At 40.0% G+C, this 23390-nt stretch overlaps 1 protein-coding gene across 1 annotated transcript in view; it reads left to right on the top strand.

Annotated features, from left to right (window-relative positions):
* LOC104962848 (limbic system associated membrane protein) overlaps nucleotides 1-23390 on the top strand; it is a 50108-nt gene that overhangs the window by 13600 nt on the left and 13118 nt on the right. Inside the window, exons 2-3 of the mRNA XM_010791350.1 lie at nucleotides 3393-3537; nucleotides 4289-4376. Coding sequence (XP_010789652.1) covers nucleotides 3393-3537; nucleotides 4289-4376 — 233 coding nt within the window. The remainder of the gene's footprint in view (nucleotides 1-3392; nucleotides 3538-4288; nucleotides 4377-23390) is intronic.

Below are 23390 nucleotides of genomic sequence, written 5' to 3'. Positions count from 1 at the left end.
GCCTTCTGACTGATGCTCTGATGCTCTGATGGATTCACCGTCACAGCTGAGACCTGCAAACTTCTAAAACATCAAGATCAAAGGCAAATATGATGTCATCAATCTGAAGGTTCCATTTGCTGATGTCAGTGAATTACATCAACTGACAGGAAGTAAGAATGGAACCATGGTGTTGCCTAGCAACGCAATTCTGTTTAAATAATATTAAGAAATGTAAACGATCAAAATGCTTTATTAAGTATAATGTATGTTTGTGAAAGAGACAACCAAAGGAAACTGGTGTCATGATTCTGTTCACGTCTCCTCTCTCTGTCCTTCACTTACATGCTTTTGTTTTTTCACCTCCTCCCACTTACTTCACGGTGGGAGACAGGAGATAATAAGGGGAGAAAGGAAGGCAGCTCATTGAAAACCAACAAGATGCAGACGTACAGTCAGCCTGGACAGTTTAGTGATTCACTGCCATCCCCTAAAAGCTGTTAAACTTGTCACTTTATGTTTCACAAATGTAGGGCTTTGTTGCTAATGAGTTGTGGAATGATCAATCCCAGCATTAGAACTTTTACACAAAGTGAGCAATTTATTTGTCATGAATCTAATTAAAAACAGCTTCATCTTACAATTATATAACAAACAATCTGGTAATGTTAAAACCCTTTTAGTACTAGAGGGCTCTTACAATAAAGAAATTATGCAAACACTGGTTTAGAGGGAAAGTTTATACAAATGCAATGTTGACCCCTTGTCCCACACTGCAGGACAGTGTCATAGACTGGACTGAATACATGTTGGTCATCTGGCTCTTCCAATTCACCTTATCCAATAAACGTCATAAATCCAAGTAAGCAAACCCATTTAAGGCATGAGTAATAGTTATAGACAATTATAAGCAAATAGCTGTAATGAACTGTGTTGAGCTGATAGTACAGTTATATTTCAAAAGTAAGTAGGTCGTTATTAAAAAGAATAATGATAAATTCAATAATAAGTAGGGGAAAAGACTACATGGCAGATCCAGATAGAGCTAATTATTGTTCTTGAGATCCTTAGTCCAGCGGAGGTCTTATGGAATGAACAGAGCTCTGTGCCCATTTCTAGAAAAACTGCGTAGGCTAGACCACGAAAAAAGGCATCTGGATCTGTGGGTGGAGATTATGGGGGTTATCCTACATGATGTCATGGGCTTTTCCCTGCTGCTCACAGACCTAGTGGCCACCCGCAATACCAATTCAGGCCATGGCATAAACTGCAGGTCCTTTCCTCATTACCTTTCCGTTTACTTATATGCACCACTGCCATGCTCACCTTTGCACTGGCACTACATTTTGATCTGAACTACAAACCTGTTAAGTTCCGTGACTGTGAATCTTACGCGCTGTTGAGGTGACAGCATCTTTCAACAGAGAGCCAAATTAACGCTGTTATAACACACATATTCTCACAACATTAAATCATGCGAGGCACACGCAGTGGCAGCTAGTAATGAGGCTTCGTAATATGCACTCCAGTGACTTTTTGGGAACAGGTGTTAATTGGGGTATGGAGACGGTTTCTGGTTATGACAGTTAGTGATGGCAACCAACTTGTGAAGGAGAAACACGGAATTTACTCGATGAAGAACTGTAGAAGGGTTTTTGGAATTCAGTTCTTGAAAGTATGTTGACGCAGGTTTGCTTTCTTGATAAGGCTTCTGTGTTTCGCTCAAATGTCAAAGATGATTCCAAGATATTCCCACCATCCAACTCCTTGTCTGGACTGCATCCTGAAATCAACCAGCAACCATCTCTGAGTGAAATTGAAATCCAGCATTGTATTGTTGCACCACTTAACGTTAAAATCATAGAGAAGAACCGTGTTCCTGCTCAGAGCCTGAGAGGAGCGCTGTGTAGTCAGCACATTTAATGAGTTGGCAGTTTGGATGGATGCTTTCACAGTCACCATAGAGCATGAACAGGAGGAGGGATAGGAAAACACCCTTGTAGTGAGCTTGTGTTGGTTTTCAGTGTGTTTGAGTGACCAGTTTGTTGGCGAGGATGACAGGCTACATGGTGTTGAATCCAAAAATAAATATTAACAAATGGAAGCCTGGCAAAGTTCCGCTCTCCTTCAGGTCTCTGTGAATCTAGCAGGACAATTTTAGCATCATGTTCTGTGTATATTTGTACTCATTTTCAATTGTGGTGAAAATATGTTGTTTGTTTCTTTAAAAGCAGACACACTTGAATACAAGGACACATTCTGAATTACGCCAAAGGGGCCTACCCTTCATGGGTGATTTGCATAGGTTGAATCTAAGAACTTGTTTAATGAAATACTGTATATGGATTTAAAAAATGTAAGTCAGGCTCCATTTTAGTATATCCGATGTTTCCATTGGAGTCCAAACTTTTATAGTTATTTTATTGTTGTTCATAAAGACTAGCTCTCCATCAATATAGGAAAATGTGTCTGCATATAACTCTAAAGTATTTTAATTAAAGCTTTGAAGATATCTGAAACAAAAGGGAATTCCCTTTAAAGCTGTTCACTTCTGAGGGAAAAATGTAGAGTGTAGATGTCAAAGCGAGTCAATAAATACAGTGAGTTATCTGGGCTCCACACAAAGGGAAGGAACATCAACAGGGATTCAAGCTGTGAGTACAAGCCTTCAGCAAATCTGACATCCAGCTCCCACTGGGTAACAGGCAGGGGTGACTGCACCACCACTTGTGTGCATCACCCGGGGTCACCTGCCAAAGACAGCCTCACTCCGCTGCCTCCCAAATCTGCTCCATTGTAGCCCAACACACTCCACAGCCATGTGCACAGCCTGGTCTACCGGAGTCACCAGAATTTGCATGTGAGGCGCATCCACTGTCGGCTAGCATTACGGCTGATATCCCTTCTCATTGATTCCGATCTCTTCTCACATTTACATTTATTCATTAGGCACACCCCCGGCTACCATGCCTCCTGTGCGAGTTGTCTTAGCTTGAGCTTTCTTGGAGTAATGTTCTGACTGTCTGCAACAATGAGTAAACAACAGCATACTGGTGTCCTTCCTCATCCACAGGAATATGCTGACTGTTAAAGGAGATATATTTATCAGTGAGAGAAAGAAGGAAGAGAGACACGGGTTAAAACATAGCTCTTGTTTTGAGACCTCTGAATGACAGGTGCGCCAAGTTGTCTGTAAACCTTAACTAACGGGAATACCCTCAGCAGTTTAAACCACAACATAGCTGAACTGTGATGCAGATAAGTTCCTACAAAAATCGACATCCTATTTGATTTTGAGTTTACGTATTATGAAATGAAGGATGTCACGTAATTTTCTTTCTTTTTTTAAGTAAACCCGGCCTTTTCTTTCACTTAACTTCCCTTAACACTACTTGTTCTTCTTGTTCCTGCAGGTGTTATGTGGATGACAAAGTGTCCAAAGTGGCCTGGCTCAATCGATCCAACATCATCTATGCCGGCCAGGACAAGTGGTCTCTGGACCCCAGAGTAGATCTGGTGACTAAAGGACAGCTCGAGTACAGCCTGCGCATACAGAAGGTAACAATGACCTAGAAACCTGACCTGAATGTTTATTTATTTTTATTCTTTGATTTCATCGTTAGATTTAATAACAGCTGCATTTAAAGATGGGAAAGAACCATTTGTTTCGACTCCTTAGGATTACATTTAAAAATTATTAAACATAACCTTCATAAGCATAACTGTTTTGCGTATGTTCATCTATTAATTTTAACCCTTTTTTGTGCTTTAACAATCATTTGAAAATGGACTAATGTTAGACTGGTATCAGTATATGCACCCTCTGCTAGACAGTAAATAAGATTATCCTCCCAGAATGTTAAAGTTATCGTTTTCATTGATTATCAGTTCAGCAAGTCTAACTAAATATAATACATGTTTTCATAAAGGGTTAAGTACCTTATCTAAACTGCCCATGCAGGGAGGTCTGCTGAAATGCTGATCGTATCTGTTATGTAATGATGATCATTACTCATGTCTATAAGCTTTGACTTCTTAAAGTTGAATGAATTAATAATAATCAAAACATATTATATTGTAAAGTTGATTGAGATAATTCGACTACTTTCCTGTACAACGTTTTTTCACTGAAGAATCATAAATATTCATTTGGAGAATATTGTAAATGTTTGTCAAAATGAAAATTATAGAGTAGGATCTTGAAAAAGTGACATGTAGGAAGATACATGAAGATAAGATGCTCTGCCAGGCATATGATAAGATATTTTCAAACTAATGAAAACAATATTGCATTTGTGATTGTGTATAGGTGGATGTGTATGATGAGGGGTCGTACACCTGCTCCATACAGACGAAGCAGCAGCCCAAGACCTCACAGGTCTACCTCATTGTACAAGGTAAGTGGCAACATAGACACCAGCAGCACACAACACACAACCAATCCACGCCAGCCATACAGGAAATGGTGTCAATTTATATATTCCAAACAGAAGCTAGAACAAATTTGAAATGATTATGTTATATTTATTAAGAGTCAATCGCATCATTGTCCAACTGCACACACGCAGCAAACAACAGCGTCACCAAACTCTCTTATTAAACGTTGAAATGTGTCCCTAAGGTGTCTGTAAGGAAAATATATGAATATTTATTGTCAGGGAAAAACTGCTCTATGTCACAAACTGCCGCCTACAGCAATAGAATTTCTTGTTCCAGTTCAAATTAATCTTGAGTGCACTTCAAAAGCCTTGAGCAGTAGTTTTCCATTTCAGAGAAAAAAAAAAGTTTTACCTCCTGAATGGAGACAGCAAGAAAGTTGAGAGCAAAAGAGATAAGATGCTGCAGGGTTTGATCTTATAGGCCTGGAGGGTGGAATCTTTATTTATATATTTAGTTTTAATTGTCACCGAAATGCCTTCCAATAGTTATCAAAGAGTTTAAAGGTTGTACCTCCTGAGATTGAAGAGAATCCAATGCTGTACAAACTCTTGTATCTGTACCTCTTGTGTCTGATAAAAAAAGGTTCATGCATCAGTGTTCGTTATTCTAAATGTTGTTCCCTGGGCCATGGCTTAGTTTAAAATAATAATGTTAAGAATTGAGAATATTATGCACTATGTGACTTTCCATCACTATGTGGAAGACACGCTGCAAAGGATTGGTGTTAAGGACACAAACTTGGATTTTCCAAATCAACTCCATCCATCCATCCATCTTCTCCCGCTTATCCGTGGTCGGGTCGCGGAGGTAGCAGTTCCAGCAGAGAGCCCCAAACTTTCTTTTCCCAAATCAACTCACTTTTTTTAAATCAAGGCTTTAAAATGATTTTATTAAATGATTTGCTTATCCTTTATGTTTTACTGCACTTAAGTCGATTCCACTTACCAAATGCCTGTAAGGTTGATATGTTCCAGGAGCCATCAGTTTTAGTCCTTTTTTAGTTCAACCAAAACTAAACTTGTTTGCACATTGATTTTACAAAGAGACAAGACATAAGAAGTTAGTAAGTATGCTTTAGATTTGCTGGTAGGGAGTTTAAGTTCCCTTTACACCAAGTCAGGTTAGCCGTTTATTCCTTTTTCAGTCTGTCCGGTAAGCTAAGCATAAATATATTTTGTGCGCTTCAGCCTTTATCTGTCAATCATTTATAACTGGAACTACTCGGCTCAAAATATACTAGGAGTCATTTCACCGTTCCTACTCCTTCTTGTCTTTTAACTATTCTCAAATGAACAGAAAAATTGCAAACGACCAAGCTTGGCTGTAGCAGCCTCATTTAAGCCAATATTTATATAAGTTCCTATTCAACAGCAACTGCAGGCTTTTGACGGTTTATTTATTTTCAAACTGAAAGAATACTTGGCCTTTTTAGTTTTTCTTTAAACCTCTGAAACGTTTCTGAAGTGCCAGTAAGCTCTCGGGACCATGAAAGCTTAAGAGCAATACAAACATTGAGCTGTGCATCAAGGCCAAAAAAAGAGGGAACATTATCCATCAGAATGCCACCTGAAAGACTCTTTAGTCTTGTTTTTCAAAGTCACAGTTAGTTGACAGATTTGGCTCTTACCCTGTCAGAAAAAGGCTGCCTGACAGACACGAGTGCAATACCTGAGTGCTCAATAGTTTGATCTCTGATAGGTTGTTTGTTTGCATGTATGGGACATTTGTATGTCTTTTATATTTTGCTTTCAGCCATGGATGCTTTAACTGTCATCTGTCCATTACCCAAAAAAGAAAAGCTGAGGATAGAAATATGCTATATATGTACTGTGACAAATGTTGCTGCTCAGAACATTACACCACCTTTCAGTCTTTCATCGATCAGAATTTGTTTTGACTGCCCTTTCCATTTTAAAACTACTGCCTGTCTGATGTGAAACCTGACCCCAGATAAATACTACCTGCTGTCAGTGGAGGAAATGCACCACAGTGTAATTCCACAGTACCTACCAGCGACTTCCCATCTTGCTATGAACTTAAGACCCTCCATTTATAACATTTTAAAGGTCAATATGTGAATTGACGCTTCTCTTCTTGGATCCATGGCAGCAAATTGCCTCTCCTTCCCAGAATCCATTGTGTCCGATTATTTAGAGCTTGATCATTGGAATGTCCTGCGCCGACTTCCAGATTTTCTGTCGGCTACCTAGTTTATCACGACTAATGCCACAGCTGTAGCCAAACATTGATTATGTTGCTTTCTTTTCCTGCTATTTTGTCCTCTGCTCTGCCTCTCTGAGTCCCATTCAATGTTGCTGTCATTGTTAGTTCATCTGTTGTATTCACCCGCTCCGTGGGTGTAATCTTCTCTTGAGGTTCACTTCAGCATCTTTCTATCTAAATTGCAGTGCAGTCATGAAGGCGGACATTTCTTGCAGTTACCATGAAGGTGTTACTGAGCACTGTTTGCACTATGAAGTTCTTATTTACTTTCTAACGTTAGTCAAACATTGAACAAAGATGTGAGAGAACAACTGAGCGCAAAATACTGATTAAATGCAAAGAGTAGGAAGTAACATCCTTCTTCATGAACAATCCCCTTCTTATTGAACTTCTACTTAAAGAGTTTTATCCAATAACTTTTCTATGCTTTATGTAGGTTTAAGTGTTTTTAGGGAAGATACCAAAGTGTCTTTGTGTGTGGCTGCATACCATCACATGCAGCCAAGAACCTGAACCAACCCTGCAAAACCCAATCAACTCTGCAGGATAATAATTCACCCTGCCTTCATCTTTTAATGGGTATGAAAATGTTCGAAGCATCAAACATTGCCTCTGGTTACAGACCCAAGAGTGGGTTCACAAAACCAAAGCTGACAATGTTCTGCTAGCAGGGACAGGAACATAATTGGAAAACAAATGATCAGACAAAGTACATTTGGGGTGGATGAAAAACTCACAGGGCTCAGACGAGTGGTACCAAGAAGCAGGGTCACTGCACATGACAAGAATCCAAATAAATTGGCAGGCTTTCAACCCCAATTCAATTTCATTTTGGTGAAACACAAACTTAGTTTTATTGTGTTGCACTGTTCGTGAAGCCTGTGAACTAAGATTTTCATCGTCAAAACTTCACCGTAGCTATGTACGTATGATTAATAAAAGCCTTGAACCTTGAACATACTGTATAACTTTGACCAAACGGCAAGCCCAGGCCAGTTTTGTGATGGTTTGATTTTGTCTGTAAGCTAGTTAGGTTAGTGTTGTGCTTTTATAAAAGTAAGTATGTGTTTGTGTGCACAATGTGTTTGTTGGGTGATGGTCAGTTCAAATCCAACAATTATTTATTGACACATTTTAAGAAACGCAAGAAATGCCTTCTTTTTTTTTTTTGTAAATGTAATCACTTCACTTTTCAAAAAGCCTATTGAAAGGGAATAATATAAATATACTGTATATACTTTATAGACCTTAAGCTGAAACCAAATATCACCCTATGTAATTGTATTGCACTCTATAACGTTTTTCTTTCAACACACAATCTGGCATCTATTCATGAGAGAGGGGGACAGTCTGTGTTTTCTTGCTGACGTTCACAGTGTAAAATCCTGTCCGTAGCCCATTATTTTACATTATCTGTCAGACCAGTTACTTAAAAAACTTAGTCTTACTTACATGCATGACCTGTCAACATGAAATCGGATTTAAAATATATAAATTATTCTTGCAGAGAAAATTGTCTCTAGTGTTTTGTCTTCTAAATCCAAATGTAAAAAGATTGTTAGTCTCAACATCCACCATCAGATGTGTTCTTTGACAAAACAAATGAAGTACATAGCCCTTCTATATTACAATTGTAAAATATATTAGTAAGATTTCTTAAAAGGTTTGTTCAGATATTCATGGCCACAAAAGGTTGAAGTCCACAGCAACATTTTATATACATTTTATGTGTGTTCATAGGGATGAATTCCACAGCATTTAGTTATCCCTTGACTTAAGCTCTAATAGCACTATGAGGTGGACATTATTATTATTTAGTGAAATGTCACAACCACCATTTAAAAAAAAAAAGAAGTATATTATGCCCCTTGTAGCACTGTGGGATTACTTTTAAGAATGAAAGGTGCTTTACAAATAAAATGTATTATTATTAGTATTATTACATTGCTCAATGCACTGCTGCGCCCTATTTAGAAGTGCTCTCATGAGTGTAGACCCTCTTGTTTAAATCCCACCACTACATTATTTGGAGAAATCTTATTCTGGAAGTGATGTTAATGAGAGTAATGTTTGGAAGGGCCTCGCTTGAAATAACATAATAAAAAGCATAGATATTGCCGCAATCACTTTTATTACAGTCCTAGTGAAACCCTATCCACAGCAGAAGTGTTTTAGCAAATTCAGCAAATCTCAACATGCTTTGCAAATGTGTTTTTCTAAAATGCAGTGGCCGGGGAGTGATTCATTCATTTCATGAGGTCCTCTTACAATACTCAATGCACCGGAGTGGAACTTTTATTTCATTTTTCCCTTACTGTATCTGCCTGAAGAATGCTGACCCCTATCAGAAACACTGCAGCTCGTTGATCTCTGATTCCCACCAGTGTATCCGACAGTCAGTGCTCATTTGACGAGTTTAGTTTCCCAGTTAGGAACATATTAGTAACCACAGCCAGTGAGTGATGTAGCTGTGAGTGTGAAGGTGTACGGATAATTGGCCTTATTGCTACGCCCAAGCAAAATCAAGTCATCAAGTTACATTTTTCATTTCGGGCCGAAGAAGGATAAACAGCTTGATGGATTTTGACATGTACTGTCTTATTACTAGTGGTTATACTTTATCATATTGTATACATGTCATGTGTGTCCAAACATACATGTCTCACTGTGTACTTCACTGTGCAGCTAATTATACAAGAGTGTGTGTGTCGGTTGTTTGCCAGATGCCACACGTTCTTTAAAGCCTGTCAATAGTATTGATATCTTGTTGGTTTGGATTCACTAAAGGCTGCAGTCTTTCTTCTTGTCTTTTAAATTTCCTCTACTTCCTTTTCTCGCCAGTGATGCTTGATCAGCTGATTCAAATCAGCATTGATTTAATGCTATTGAATTAAAGCCAGCCATTGCATATGCACTGCCCTTGATGAAATTATTTTAGTATAGCCTTGATAATATAAAATAATTGCAGCCTGTCAATTTCTATTTAACATTGCTTAAGATTAAAATGCAGCACATCAAAGAGTAAGTTGTATTCATTTGCTATTGCCTATTGTTCAATACAGCATCATAATTCTTATTTATGTTGGGTTTATGACCAGGACCAGTCTGTCTAGGCAATCTGGATTACCTCTTAAATCAACAAGTTATCACCCAAACCTTTCCTTACATGCCGATTTGCCTCCAAGACAGATGGCATTATCCATTCATAAATGTCACAGTGACAGAGAGACTATAAAGTAGCAGTGAAAAGTCAATAGTCCCGTAAGCAGCTGTTCTGTGACCCCATTCCAATATATTTTGTCCATTGAGAAGTGACACGTATTAATGTACTGCTTTAATGCAACATGTAGAACTGACAGAATGTATGCAACACCAGGCACAGAATCCGACCAATACAATTATAGCCTGGAGCAATGTTATAGCTACGGTTAATCCTAGACCCTCTTGTTATATCTGCCAAGTACTTTTATGATTATCTTTATCAGTCTGATCTCGAACCTAATTATTGACTTTAACTCAGCCAAAGGCAATAATCTTTTTCATAGGCATAGCTGAGTTTTAGACTGAAAGATATAAACCCATCAAATAAGTCCTCTTCCGCATGTATCCATCTTTTATTTCCTCTCATTTATTCCATCCTTGGCTTGTGTCACAATGCTGTGGTATTTAAGGAGCTAATCCCCAGGACTCTCTAAAGGCAGCCGTGTCACTCTAAAGAGCAACCTACCAGGAGGGGGGCATGAGTGTGTGCGCCCAAATGTGTGTGTCTGTATGTGCGCATATCCTCGCCTCTAAAGTCTGGGCAGACTGACCTTTTAACAATTATCATGGGACAATCAGAACCTTTCAGCTGTGCCTGTGAAACCATCTATCCACTGTGGTCGCCCCTCGCCTCTTCCCATCTTCACAACCCCTTCATCCTTTCTTCTACCCCTGCACACCCCTCACACTTTAGAATCTTTGACCACCTCTTATATGTGCTGTTGCTGAGGTATTTTGTTTCTTCCTCTCACAGTAACCATGGAGCTATATGGAGAGGAAGATAGAAAGATTAATGCAGGGGAATTGAAAGCCATGTACAGCGAAGTGCAGATTAACAATGGCTATCATTAATTCTAGATATCGACAGTCTGTCTGGCTCTTCTGCTACAGCACCGTAATCACACCCACATAGTACATATTATTGCTTGTATTTCCACCAGCAATGGAGTTCAGACTACATTCTCTTCGCAAGATGATCCTTCCTTACCCGTCTGAAAAAAAAGCAGGTTATGAACGATCAATAAAGCTTCCATTCACATTAACAATAAGCAAACATGTCAACAAAGTTCCTTCCTCGCTATGCAGCAGTCATTTGCAGCCTCTCTTTGAGGGCAAGGCTATTGCTTGTCGAGGGCTTTCTAGCTCTCAAGGACCGCATTGAGCATGGCACTTTAAGTCTCAGACATAATTTTGTTGCTGTCCACTGTCCAAGTATTTACTGCTTACACCACCCTTGATGCCACATTTACTGCATTTTCCAAATACAAGCCATTCATTTTCGTCTTCTGTGGGGGACATGACACTGAGGCCTATATTCCCCACACTATGCAGTCTATTTAAGCCCTAATGTACTGTGAAAAGCACATTTTGGGCTTTCTAGTGTTGTACATTTTCTGTATTTTCTAATACTTGCAATTGCAGTAAACACCTTTTTTGGCAGTATGGTTTCTCATTTGGTCCAGCCTGTTGTAGGAAGACAGAGTTTTTGCTCCAGTGGCCCGGGTAAGTATCGGACCACTCTCCTCCACTTTCTCAATCTGTCTCTCTACAGCTGCTCAATATGTTAAAGGCCCAAAGAAGTTTGCTGGAGTTGCTTGTTTGGACATCTAATTAATGTACTCTCTTTTAGTTTGTTTGCTCACTATCTGAGGGAAATAAGCTGCTGAATGCTCCACTTTGTCCACCAGCCAGTCACTTACTTGATCTTCAGTATTGTGCAGTACAGGTATCAGGCACATGCCCAGATAGACTCCAAAGGGGGCTTCAGCACCTGCCCTTCTGCCCACCTATTAGAGAAGTGCCCTTTTTGTCAAATGTGACGTATGTAATTGTTTGGGTTTGTTATAAATACATACATTTTAATATTCCCTTTTCAATGTCAAAAAAGGAGTCATCCCAGGCATACTTTTAATAAAATACTGTCAAAAATCGTCAACTTATCGCCAATGTGCTCTTTTATGCATTTGAGCCCCTTCAGCTATAACATCCTCTGCACGTGCCTGCCAGGTAGGGTATTAGGTTCTTGTTATAGCTGATGCACTGAAACCAGCCACCTGATGTGTCTTGAAACAACTTCATGAAGGCATCTACAGTACCAAACCAAAACAGCACAGTCGGGAGCCGGGGAACTGCAGAGTACGGTGATAAATCTCTGTAGGTGCATTTGTTCCGAGGTTGATATAGAAATATTGATCAGTGCGGCTTTTAAAGCATTACTACAAAGTTGATTTACCTATCTCTGAAAACACTCCCAGTGCATTATTTTTAGCCTTTAAATATTCAGGATATTCAGAGGAAATCGAAGTCCAAGTTCGAGCATTTAAAAAAACTAAACACAGTAAACCCTGCGGAAGTACTGGCTTTTACGAAGGCCAGCAGCAAGCCTCGCCATGCCTCATTATTCCTGCTGTGAGCATGACGGCAGGCCGGTGACAAGACATAGATCCATATACACCTGCCCTCCAGGGACAAGATTACACGCAGTCGTTCATTATTCCATGTTGCTACCCAGTTGGATGAAGAGGAGGAAAGACGGGCAGAGAGAGAAAGAGTGGGAGAAAGCAACCACACAAATGTCCCAATGCTTTGAACCTTCATAATGAAACTGACTCCTTGAAGTTTTAATGAAAGCAACAATTTACCATTACCTTTTTCTTCCTGGGCTTCTGAGCTTAAGTTGCTTACACAGAATCTCTAAAAAGGACAAAAAAACTGCAGTGTCCTTTAATCTCCTTTATGCTGGCTGTGAGAGATGCTTTCATGCATTTAAATGGGGCCATCCCTTCGCCACACATGACAGCAGGGCATTGAGAGGGGCTGCAGGTGAGCCACTGGGGCAATATTTCACACACTAACCAGACAAGCCACTGGCCATCGTTTCTAGACGGTGTCTCCTCGGTCTTAGCTCTGATATGGAGGAGCATTATTTCTTTCCACATTGCCTCCACTCCCCACACACATACCCATCACTCCTAGTGCCAGTATCCCCTCCCTCCATATTTTCCATCCTCTATGTGACCAGGGCCTGTCACATTGATGGACAGCCCTTTGGCACAGTGCTGCTTACGCTCCTCAATGCCTCTGGAAGTGAGATGGAGTGGCAAAGTTAAATCTGACCTTACCGGCTTTCTCTGAGGGGACCATATCAGGCTGGATACGTGTAGAGGAGGTGTCATAGTGTGTGTGTTGTTCGTCACAACATGTAGTACTGAGTTTAAGGTCTTATATTCTCATAAATCTATGAGCTTCATCAGAATGCCCTTCTGTGTTTGAACTGTGCGCTTTTTAACATTTCACCTCTCTGTGGCTTAATAGAATTGTGTCACCTGTTCTTCAATGCCTTTGCCCTGCATGACTACAGGGTGACCTGCTATGTGGTTGTGTGTATGTTGTGCGTTGTTCGGTGTGTGAACTTCCTGCCACTCAGCCCCGCTGGTGTTCAGGTCAATCCCACTGCTAGGCCTTGATCCCACTTTTATCACCATGGGCTAGATAAGAGCAGAGAGGCAAACGTGTGTGTGTGCCTCTCGGAGACGTGACAGCAATACTGAAAGTGCTCACCAAATATTAGTAAAACCTTGCTCATTTTGATCCGACAAGATCAGTGGGTGCACTGCTGTGGTCCATGAATGCCTTCCACCTAGATCCAGTATGTGAAAGGGATAGAACAGCATGAGGAGGAGTCCTCTTTGTTTTGTGCACGTGGTGTGAGTGAGTAGCAAAGCCCTGCACTTCAGGCACACACTGAGAGATATCTGGTTTCAGAGGCTTCCTAACAGCTCAGTTGCACCAAGCTCAGCACTGCTCGAGCCCATGTGGATTCAAACTCCTTCCCATTCTTTCCTCTATGGCTGCATAGAACTAAGATTGGTTAAATGGAATCCTTGCGTCCCTCACTTGCGTTGTTTCCCTGCGTTTAGTCCCTCCCACCAGGGAAGCATGGAGAGTGATGACGCCGCACAGCTGACAGCAGCCAGCTCTGTCCCCGTTGTTTTCACAAACACCCCCGCCTCTGTTAGTACACATTTACTGACATATACATTTGTATCATCTGTTGTCGACCCAAATACATTAAATAAAATAAGAACTCATTCTCAAAAAAGATTAACGCCATTCTTAAAATGTATAAACGAACAATAGTTTGATTAATATTGATTAGAGTGCACAATAGAAATACAATTATTGAGAGAAGAAAAAGAGATATATTATCTATCAAAACCCAGTTCGATTAACATTCATTGGATTGCACACTTTGTTTGTTTGTTTGGATATGTAGCACATTAACATTTTAATAGCACTTAATGACTGACTGAATGGAAATGATAATAAATGAAAATGTAAAACGAAAAAAGCGATCATGAAAATGTTTCCAATAAATGAATACAATTATTTTTGACCACTTTGTTGTTCAGATATCACATATTTGTAACTAAATGATACATTAAATTAAACAAAACACAGTATAGACTGAGGAGTGTCTCTCGTGAGGTTCATGTATTTTCCTTGGGGTACTGCTCTCATGTCAAGAAGCATCAGATCAGTGCATGCGCTGCATCGTCCAATCAGTGAGCGATACACAGTAAGGGGGCGGGGCGAGTATCTGAGGATTTCACCGGAGGATGGTCTGGTAGTTCCTCGATTATCACTCCTTAACGATACTCGATCCACGGTCCTCCGGCACAAATAAGCGCCATGGGACGCTACTCAAGATGGCGCAGACAAATCAACTTCCGGTGATACAGAGGAGCGAGGAGCGAGGAAATGAAAATAACCAACCTGAGATGCAGTCTATCTCTACTGTCTGCAGTATTGACTTTTTGCAGTGGAGAAAATAGCGGTGTGTACCATGCATTCGCTTTTAAGTCACCCGAGTGGAATAGCTTTAGGGAAGGCTATATTGGCTTCTAGTCCGGACTGAAATATCTGAACAACAAGATGGTTAGCCTTGAAGTTGTGTACAGACATGCATGCTTCTGACAGGACGATGCCTATTAACTTTGCTGAACCTAACACTGTTCCTTTTTTTGACACAATAAGTTGAAATGTGTAAACGTATGTATAGCCTTCCCATCAGCCTCAGTTATTTTTTGTGTTTAGTGACAATTATCAAATGTGAGAGGTTACAACCACTTACATTTCCAAAACATCAGCATGTTAGAATTGTCACTGTGAGCATGTTAACGTTTAAAGCACGCCGGACGCTATGCCATGCCAGACTAAAGCCTTACAGAGGCTAGTAGTAGAGTCTTAGTCATGTAAAATGTTAAGTGTGAAATAAAAATATATATATCAAGCGAAGACTTAAAAGCCAGTGTTTATGTCAGGAGTGTAAACTCATTGGCTAACATACAGTATGTCATGAGGGTAGATTTGTACTCAGCCTTATTGTTTTTTTAGTGAGAGTGCTTGTCCTCCCAGCGCCCACTGGCCCAGCAGATGTCTGGCATGTTATTTAGTTGGACCATATGGTAGCCAGCGCTAAAACAGTGCCTTACATACCAAGTCTTCTGTTTGGCTTGATAGCGCTAAACACTTCTTGTGATGTAGCATATGTCTTGTTGGATGTCTTTTTGATCAAAGACTGCTTACCAAAGCCCTGGGGTTTTGACAAGTTTTGAAGATTGTATACTGATGCTGACTGGTTAACTAATATGTGGTTAATGCTCGGATGCCATTCATTTGATCACACATTTTGTGAGAATGCTTTGTCAAAAACGTTTCTGTCTGAATGTATTTTGTGTGATAACAGGCAAAGATATGCCATCAGAATGATTTACCTTTCTAATTAAATACAAATGTATCTTGGGATTGCTGTGTATACTGTATAACCCTATTCCACACTTAGTTCAAACTTTTCAAAGCACACACACGCACTGTAATCAAAATGGAAGCCTCCGGAGAAACTAAAACTACATCTCACTAATGAGAAAAAAATGCTTATCACTTGTGGATGGAAAATATTTATGACTCTTCATTATAATATGGCACTCTCTGTAGCATAGGTGTCTCACAGCCACAGGAGTATAGTGTTAAGTGTGCTTCTTTTGTGTGCTTCTTTTGAGCACTTTGATGGTGCAGCCACAGATTTAATGGGAGATACTTTTCCCTGGGAGGGTCTTTGAGACTTGGCACTGGTCGGCTGCTGCAGTGGCCGCTGTGGGAAGTAACATATGGGCTTGTTATTACTCCTCAGAGCTGGAAAACACTCTCCCAGCACCAGCCACTTGCTCATTAGACTTCAGCTCAAGGCGAATAGGGGAGAAAAGCAAAGATGGAGTGAGGGAAGCGACAGAGAAAGAGTGACAGTGATGAGGCAAGAGCCGAGGAGACATAATGGCTGCAGACAAAAAGGACTGACCAAAATAAATGCATGGTAAGATGGGAGAGAGACTGAGATAAAAGAGGACATAGTTTGTGTGTATGTAACTTATCTGCACAACATTCAAATGTGCATCCAAGTGTGCACGTTTCGCATGAAATACAAAAGGAGTTGATAAAAGAGAAAAGTCTAAACGCAGCGAGTGACACCCACAGTGACACAGGGGAGAAAGCATGATGGTAAACATATCCCATAATTGAAGCTGTGAGACCAGTGTGTGTGTGTGTGGGGGGGGGGGGGGGTCTCCAGCTGAGTGTGTCAGGTGCTCTGCAGGCTAGCAGCTGTTCACAGCTCACCACACAGTGAGAACCAACAAGCTGGTTGAAAGTCTGCTGATATTGAACCTAATCAACACTTACATTATGACAGGCCTTCGTTTCCGCTTTTCTGAGTCAATGACACACTGGAAAAAAGGTTGTGCAAACTCTGTCTGCTGTAAATTATCTCATTCAATATTGATTACTTTATGTAATGTATTTTCAATAGTTCTAAGTCCCTTGAGAAGCTGAAAATGAAATAAATTAAATGTTATGGCAATTACATCATAATTTAATCAAATGATCAAACAATTATCTAACCATAGCTTTTATGAGTCACGTTAAAAAAAATCACATTTACTGCTTAATTTAATAAAAGAAACCTCCTGCCCTTCTCTCTTATTGTTAACACGAGAAAGCACCAACTCCATTATGCTTTTTTCTGTCATGGTTGATAAAAACAGAAGTGTAAACCTGATCAAATTGTGATTAAACAATTCTGCGCTCATTTGTATCCTTTTTCCTGGCTGTGAAAGTAATCATCATCGCCCATTTGGTCCTTAGTGCTTGAGGAAGGAACATAAGCAGCTCTTGGAAGTCCCTGTGCCAGCCTGAGTTAGGCTTGTGCTGTGTTGTGAATGTACTGTATATAGTTTAGTGCTCACACAGGCACTAAACTGTTGAAGTTCTTACTGTGTTGTGTAGATCAGAAGCAAGGAGTGCTATAAGCTGGTTATTGCAGTGTCACATCAAAAGCAGCTGCAGGTACATCCATAAAATGAACTGGGATTGCCATCCTTTTAAGTCCTATTTCTCATTGGGCGAATACTGGAGGCTAAACGGTGACTGACATGTGGATTACACAGTCTGGAGTGATGTGACGTATTTAGCAGGTAAAACTAAAGTCATAATCCAATAGCACATGGAGAGCATCCTGCTTGCATTTTTGTGTATTTTTGTAAAGAGAATAATACTGCAGGAAGATGATAGGGAGAGAGGGGCAATTTCATATCATGAGATGCATGAATGTTTTCAATAGATGTTCTTCAAAATCAAAATATAATTTATGATTTGTTGCTTTCCAAGTATCCATTTGGGATTTTGTTTTAGATATTCAATGTTTTTTACAATTCATGCCACTGATTTCAAATGATGCCCTAAATGATGGAAATGTACCTCAGTCCCTGCTGCTTCTGTTATTCGTTCTCATGTATTCTCTAATCTATATCTGTTTTGATTGCCTCATCTTTATTCAAGAGCAACAAGCTTTATCACTTGAATGTTTTAATGTGAAATGTAGCCAGCTAAAAAGATGCTGAAAGTTTCATTTCCCTGCAAGTTCCTAATCATTCCTAGACAGGAATTAAACATGCAACTTTGTAGTAATAAGAAACTGTGAACTGGAGTGGGAAACTGTTAGATAAAACCTAAGCAAAAATGTATTTACATGTACATATGTATATGAAGGTTAAAATGTATGCTTGCTTTTAGTGCAATCTTACGTCCCTGCATTTGGGCACGTGTTTTTATTTATTATATACAGATTATACCATTATGGGTCAGGTGGCTTTTGCAGATCGATCCCCTTGCCCCTTTCCATTAGCATGAGAGTGCAGAGAGTCCATCAACTAAGCTGCAGACTCAAACAAAGAACCTTTAGTCCCAATCTCATGTTTAAAGTGAATGGCTCCTAGCCAAGGAGTCTGGAGGCCTCTAGTCTGTAGAGGGGTCTCGATTGTTAATGGTCACAACCACTCACACATACCAACACACACACACACACACTCCCATGGAGATATACACACTCTACCCATTATGGCTGCACTTTAATCATGTGTATTGTAGTAAATGGGGGTAAATCAGCTATTATTGATTGGTGCTGATTGCTGGTTTGACTTCCAGAGAATATCTTTCAGCGTCTTCAAGGATCAAGGGAATTACGCTGAACGGCCATTTGAATGCCACATGAAGTCAAGCTTTAATTTAATAGACCTGTACTAGGCTGTGAGTGAGCATTTCAGACTGTATTTTGTTTCCTTAAACTACTATTTTTTAGTTTTTTAGAGTAATTAGAATTAGGAAGATTAAGCCATTTGTACTTTATGGCATGATGACCTTCAGCAGTCTCATTTAGTCGCTTGTTAGCAACAGCTTTTTTATGACACACAGAAGCTTCGGACATTCACAACTGGTTTTCCTAAAGTTTTTTTTCATCGAGTATAAAACATGAAATTCTCTTGTGCTTTTAGTACACATGATTTCTGGTTTGACACAAAGGAACCAGAAGTGGTAAAAGCCTAACTCATTCCCGGGTTTTGGAACTCATTCATGCAAAGCAAAATGCTAAAATGTAGAGAGTTTGTGAGTCCGGTAAATAAAGCCAGATACCTCATGTGCCTTTGTTCTTATAAACCCCCTTTTTCTCCATCCCCTCCTCATCCGTGTCAGGGTCGGTTCTGGGGGGGGGGGGCAACATAGTTAATAGTCCAATCAATAGAACCAATCGAGTTATTGTTTTAATAACCTATAGGTAAAAAATAATCAGACGTAAAATATTAATTTGTTCAATGAAACCACCACAGCTCAAATTAACATAACACATTTACATTTTGAATGCACTTTTGAGCTTGATTTTTTTGATTTTTTTTTTTGATTTTGATATACTTTATTAATCCCCGTGGGGAAATTGTTTCTCTGCATTTGACCCATCCTAGTGTTAGGAGTAGTGGGCTGCCATTTTGAACGGCGCCCGGGGAGCAGTGTAGGGAACGGTGCCTTGCTCAGGGACACCTCGGTAGCACTTGGTCTTGCCTGGACTTGAACTGGTGACCTTCCAGTTGCCAAGCCAAGTCCCTATCGACTTCGCCACCACCGCCCCATATTATTATTTATTATTATATTATTACTCCTTAATCAGTTCCATTCCTAAAGTGAGATTTGTATTGGCAATGTAGTTTACCTAATTATGTGTAACTTGTGAATGATTTGATAATAACTTTGTTGTGAGAAAAATGTTTTACTCAACATCATTGCCTGCCTATCATGGACCCAGGTGTTGCTGAACCAGCTGTAGATGTACCTGGAAATGGTTTTGAAATAGGAAAAAAAAAAAAAAAGATGAGGTTGGTTTCACATCAGGAAGAAAAGGGAAGGTGGTGGGGCTTAAAATGCAACTCAGCTGTATGCGAGGGCTTATGATCTCTAATAACCCTTGTCTGGACAAAGTGACATAAAGAGGAATGGTGTTTGTAAGTGGAGAGCAAAGGGCAGGAATTAGTATTGAAAAGTTGAGACCAATAAAACGTGTTGTTGAAGAGGCAGCCATTGCAGCCAAGATTTTAAAACCTTGGGTTCTAGCTCGTCTGGCCACCTTTGTATTTCTCATTATCATGAGCGGCAGATAGGGTTGTGGAGGGCTTAGAGAATGTTACTTTTCCTAAGCGGGAGACAACAAAGACAGAGAGTCTCTTATGACTGTACAGATTGTAAAGCCCCCTGAGGCAAATTTGTGATATTGGGCTGTAAAATAATATTGACCTGAATGCAACATCTGCTTCATCTTTTCTTGGCAAGCTCTCCACACTTTGTGGATGCCAAGCTTAAAGTACAAAGCTATTGCTCCTGAGGATGCAAGCGATATGCATGAGCCAGTTGGGTCAAGATAAGAATCACAGTTTATACACAATATATAAACACAGTCATTTTTCATAAGAGCAACCATTTGTTGGTTTTAAAGAAAAAATCTACAATCTTAAGCGCTTTCTCCTCTTTGACCCTTACTGTCTGCCATGTGTTGAGCTTGTCAGCAAAAACTTCTGCTATGCATTTCTGCCTTGCGCCTCTTTTGTTTTGCCTCTAGTGCAAACACAAATTAAATACTCATGTGATTAACGAGTTGCTGGCCTTTGCGAGACCCTAGTTGAAGTAACACCTCTGAAGACAGACTGAAAAACGGTTTCTTTAATTAATCACCTCAGTGGAGAGAGGTCTACATATCGAAATGGTTTTCAAATGTAGAAAATCCTCCTGAGGACAAAACACAAAGGAAGTTTTTTTCTCTCCTTCCTTCCAGGCCATTGCATATGTCTTATAGCCGGTACCTCCTTTGAAAGTCGGTAGTCTTGGGTTTTTAAAGCACTGCCACTGCTGACGGCTACAGTTGGGATTGGGAGGAGGTGGTGTCTTATTCCCTGTCATCACCTCTCTCATCTACCTTCTCTTCTTCTCTTCTGTCAGCTAAAAGTACACCGGGGGGAAAGGGGGGTTTCCTGTGGGCATTGCCGGGCCACTTGAGCTTGCTATGCGACAGCAGCGTCAGCCCACTCCTCAAACCTATGCATTCTCTTCCCTTGCAATCCTGCTGTGCCAGGCGGAGAGGAAATTAGTGTATCTCGCTACAGAAAACAAAACCCCAAAGGCCTCAGATCAAGTGAGATCGGTGCTCCTTCACATTTTTGCATACGGTGACATGATAGAGCAGGGGAAATGTGTGTTTGCAGCTCATGCAATGCAGATGTGTCTTGTCTTTACATCAAGTAACAATGTCAACATGAATAGTTTAAGGGATTAACAGTTGATATTGACAATGAGTCAGACAGTATGGGGACGCACAGTCTAAGCTACAGTCAACAAAATGTGTGTTTGCGATTAAACTTGCATATAGAGTATTTATGATTCAGTGATAAAACTACAACTGAAGGCACAGCCACAAGGCTTAGTGTTCATCTAAAGAGATATTCTTTATCAACACAAGCACATTGCAGACATTTAGAGATTGTTCATGATGATTACATTTGCTCCAGTTTTGTCTCCTCTTACCTTTGGACTTTTTTCCTCTTTTAAAAGGATTTTGGTAAATCTTAAGTGAAAGGGGTTCAAATTAATAAAAGACTTCCATTTAAGAGTGCTATTCCTCTTTATTTGACCTCCAATGGCTATATCCTGCTGCCATTCTACAGCATTCCTCTTTCTGGTTCAATACAACCGGATGAAAGTTGAATGACTTTCTAATTGGCTGCACGGAGTTAGAGAGTGCAGCTCTGCCTATCTGAATGAAGCCATTGAAAGTTCAAGGTGACAAAAAAGACAGAAAAAGGAAAACATCTGACACAAACTCACACAAGCTAGTTTAAGGTGACATTTTTCATTCCCAGAGTTATGACAGAAGACACCCTGGTGGCCATCAGGCTGGTCATATTGTTCATTTTTTTATACCTTTGTAACGCTGGCCTTGTTTTGTACAAAGTACAAAGCAAAGCTTCCACACACTAAAAAGCTATAGAGCTGCGAGTGCTTTTCTTCTAATGGTTTCAAATTAGCAGAGCATAATTGCACGCCTCTTCGATGCTCTGCACCACATCACTCCTCCAAATGTCACGTTGAGAGCCAGCAGGGGGTGAATGTACTGTAGGAGGGAGCTAAATGCGCATATAGGAAAAAAATACAAAACATGAAATGGTATTCGCAGAACAGATAACACTATAGATGATATATTGCTGTAGACTACTTTGTCTTCAACGAAACTGTAAGCTTTGCTTTGTAAAATATATACGTCCCTTTAACTCGAACATTTTGTTTTATGTTGACAATGTTGTTATTGTGTCTTATTAAAGTCACTATGACATTCTTTGATGGGGCGAGGTAAGAAAATAGAGAACTGCACACTCAAAGTCCAAAGCTGTTAAGTTGTTTATTTGTTCTAGAGAGCAGAATAGTGTTTGGCGCAGCTCTCCCTGAATTGTAGAGAACCGTTTAGCTTGAAAATAAAGACATCTGACAGAAACCAGGTGGGCACGGTTGCATCCTGTATTACCTGCTGCTTTTTGCGCTTCTGTTCAATGGCTAATTTCACGCTCAACATGCATGCGTTTGAATTGGACCAAACTAAAATGTTGGCATTCAGGTTTTGATACATGAGAGAATAGAATGTCTGGGATTATAGCAAATAGAGAACAGGGGGGATGCCGAGTGGGAGAGACGGACAGAGCTTGCAAATCGTGTAAGCATATCTACAGAAGTAGATATGCAGGGCCCTGGTTTACTGGCATATACAAGCGGCACTGCAACAAAACATTACTTCCTTCTCTTAAAATGCACTTTGTCAGTCTGTTTGGTGGATATGGGCTTAGCCATTTCTTTTTTATATTGCAAGTCTGTTACGGTCTCCTTTGTTTAAGACAGAGTAGCACTCTCTGTACCACAAATCAGGGAGGATGCCTTTGTGATTCTTCTTGGATGTCACTTTCAGGTCAAATCATGTTTTTACACATTTTATATTATGAGTATGTTGTTCTCAGCATTAATTACCCTTCCACATACGGTGGCTTTTGCTAAATTGGACAAGACAGTGGTGAAAGTGCCAAATCAAATGTCTTGTTTTGCTAAATCACATTTAGGAGAATCTCTACGTCTTTGTCCTTGAGGTAATTGCTTCCTTTTACAACAGGAAATAGAGTGCTAAATGTAGCTTTCTCTTGCCTTTTATAAGCATATTGGGAGTAACCATGGTGAAATGGGGTACTTTTTTTTTGTAAATGAGCATGTTTGTGCTTTAGCAGATGTGGAGCAGGTGGGATTTACTATTGTTCATGGCAGACAGTCATGTTTATGCGTGTGTGATGAATACCATTGTATTGTTATTACTGGCAGCACATATTTGCAAATTGATCCGTGCATACTTACGCTTTCCAGACATGAACATCACGTGTATCTTGTTGTTCAACCAAGGATTACACGGGTCGGTATTTTTTTCATATAAACTAAATAAATACGAGACGGGGCTATCGGAAGCAGCCACACCATTACACCCACCTGCCCTCAGCAGCCTCATCCTCACGGAGCACGAGGTGAGA

This window comes from Notothenia coriiceps, unplaced genomic scaffold (genome assembly GCF_000735185.1).
Source record: "Notothenia coriiceps isolate Sejong01 unplaced genomic scaffold, NC01 NC01_scaffold00035439, whole genome shotgun sequence".
In the NCBI taxonomy this organism is placed as follows: Eukaryota; Metazoa; Chordata; class Actinopteri; order Perciformes; family Nototheniidae; genus Notothenia; species Notothenia coriiceps.
The sequence above is the reverse complement of the archived record's forward strand: the minus strand, read 5'-3'. Positions and strand labels throughout refer to the sequence as shown.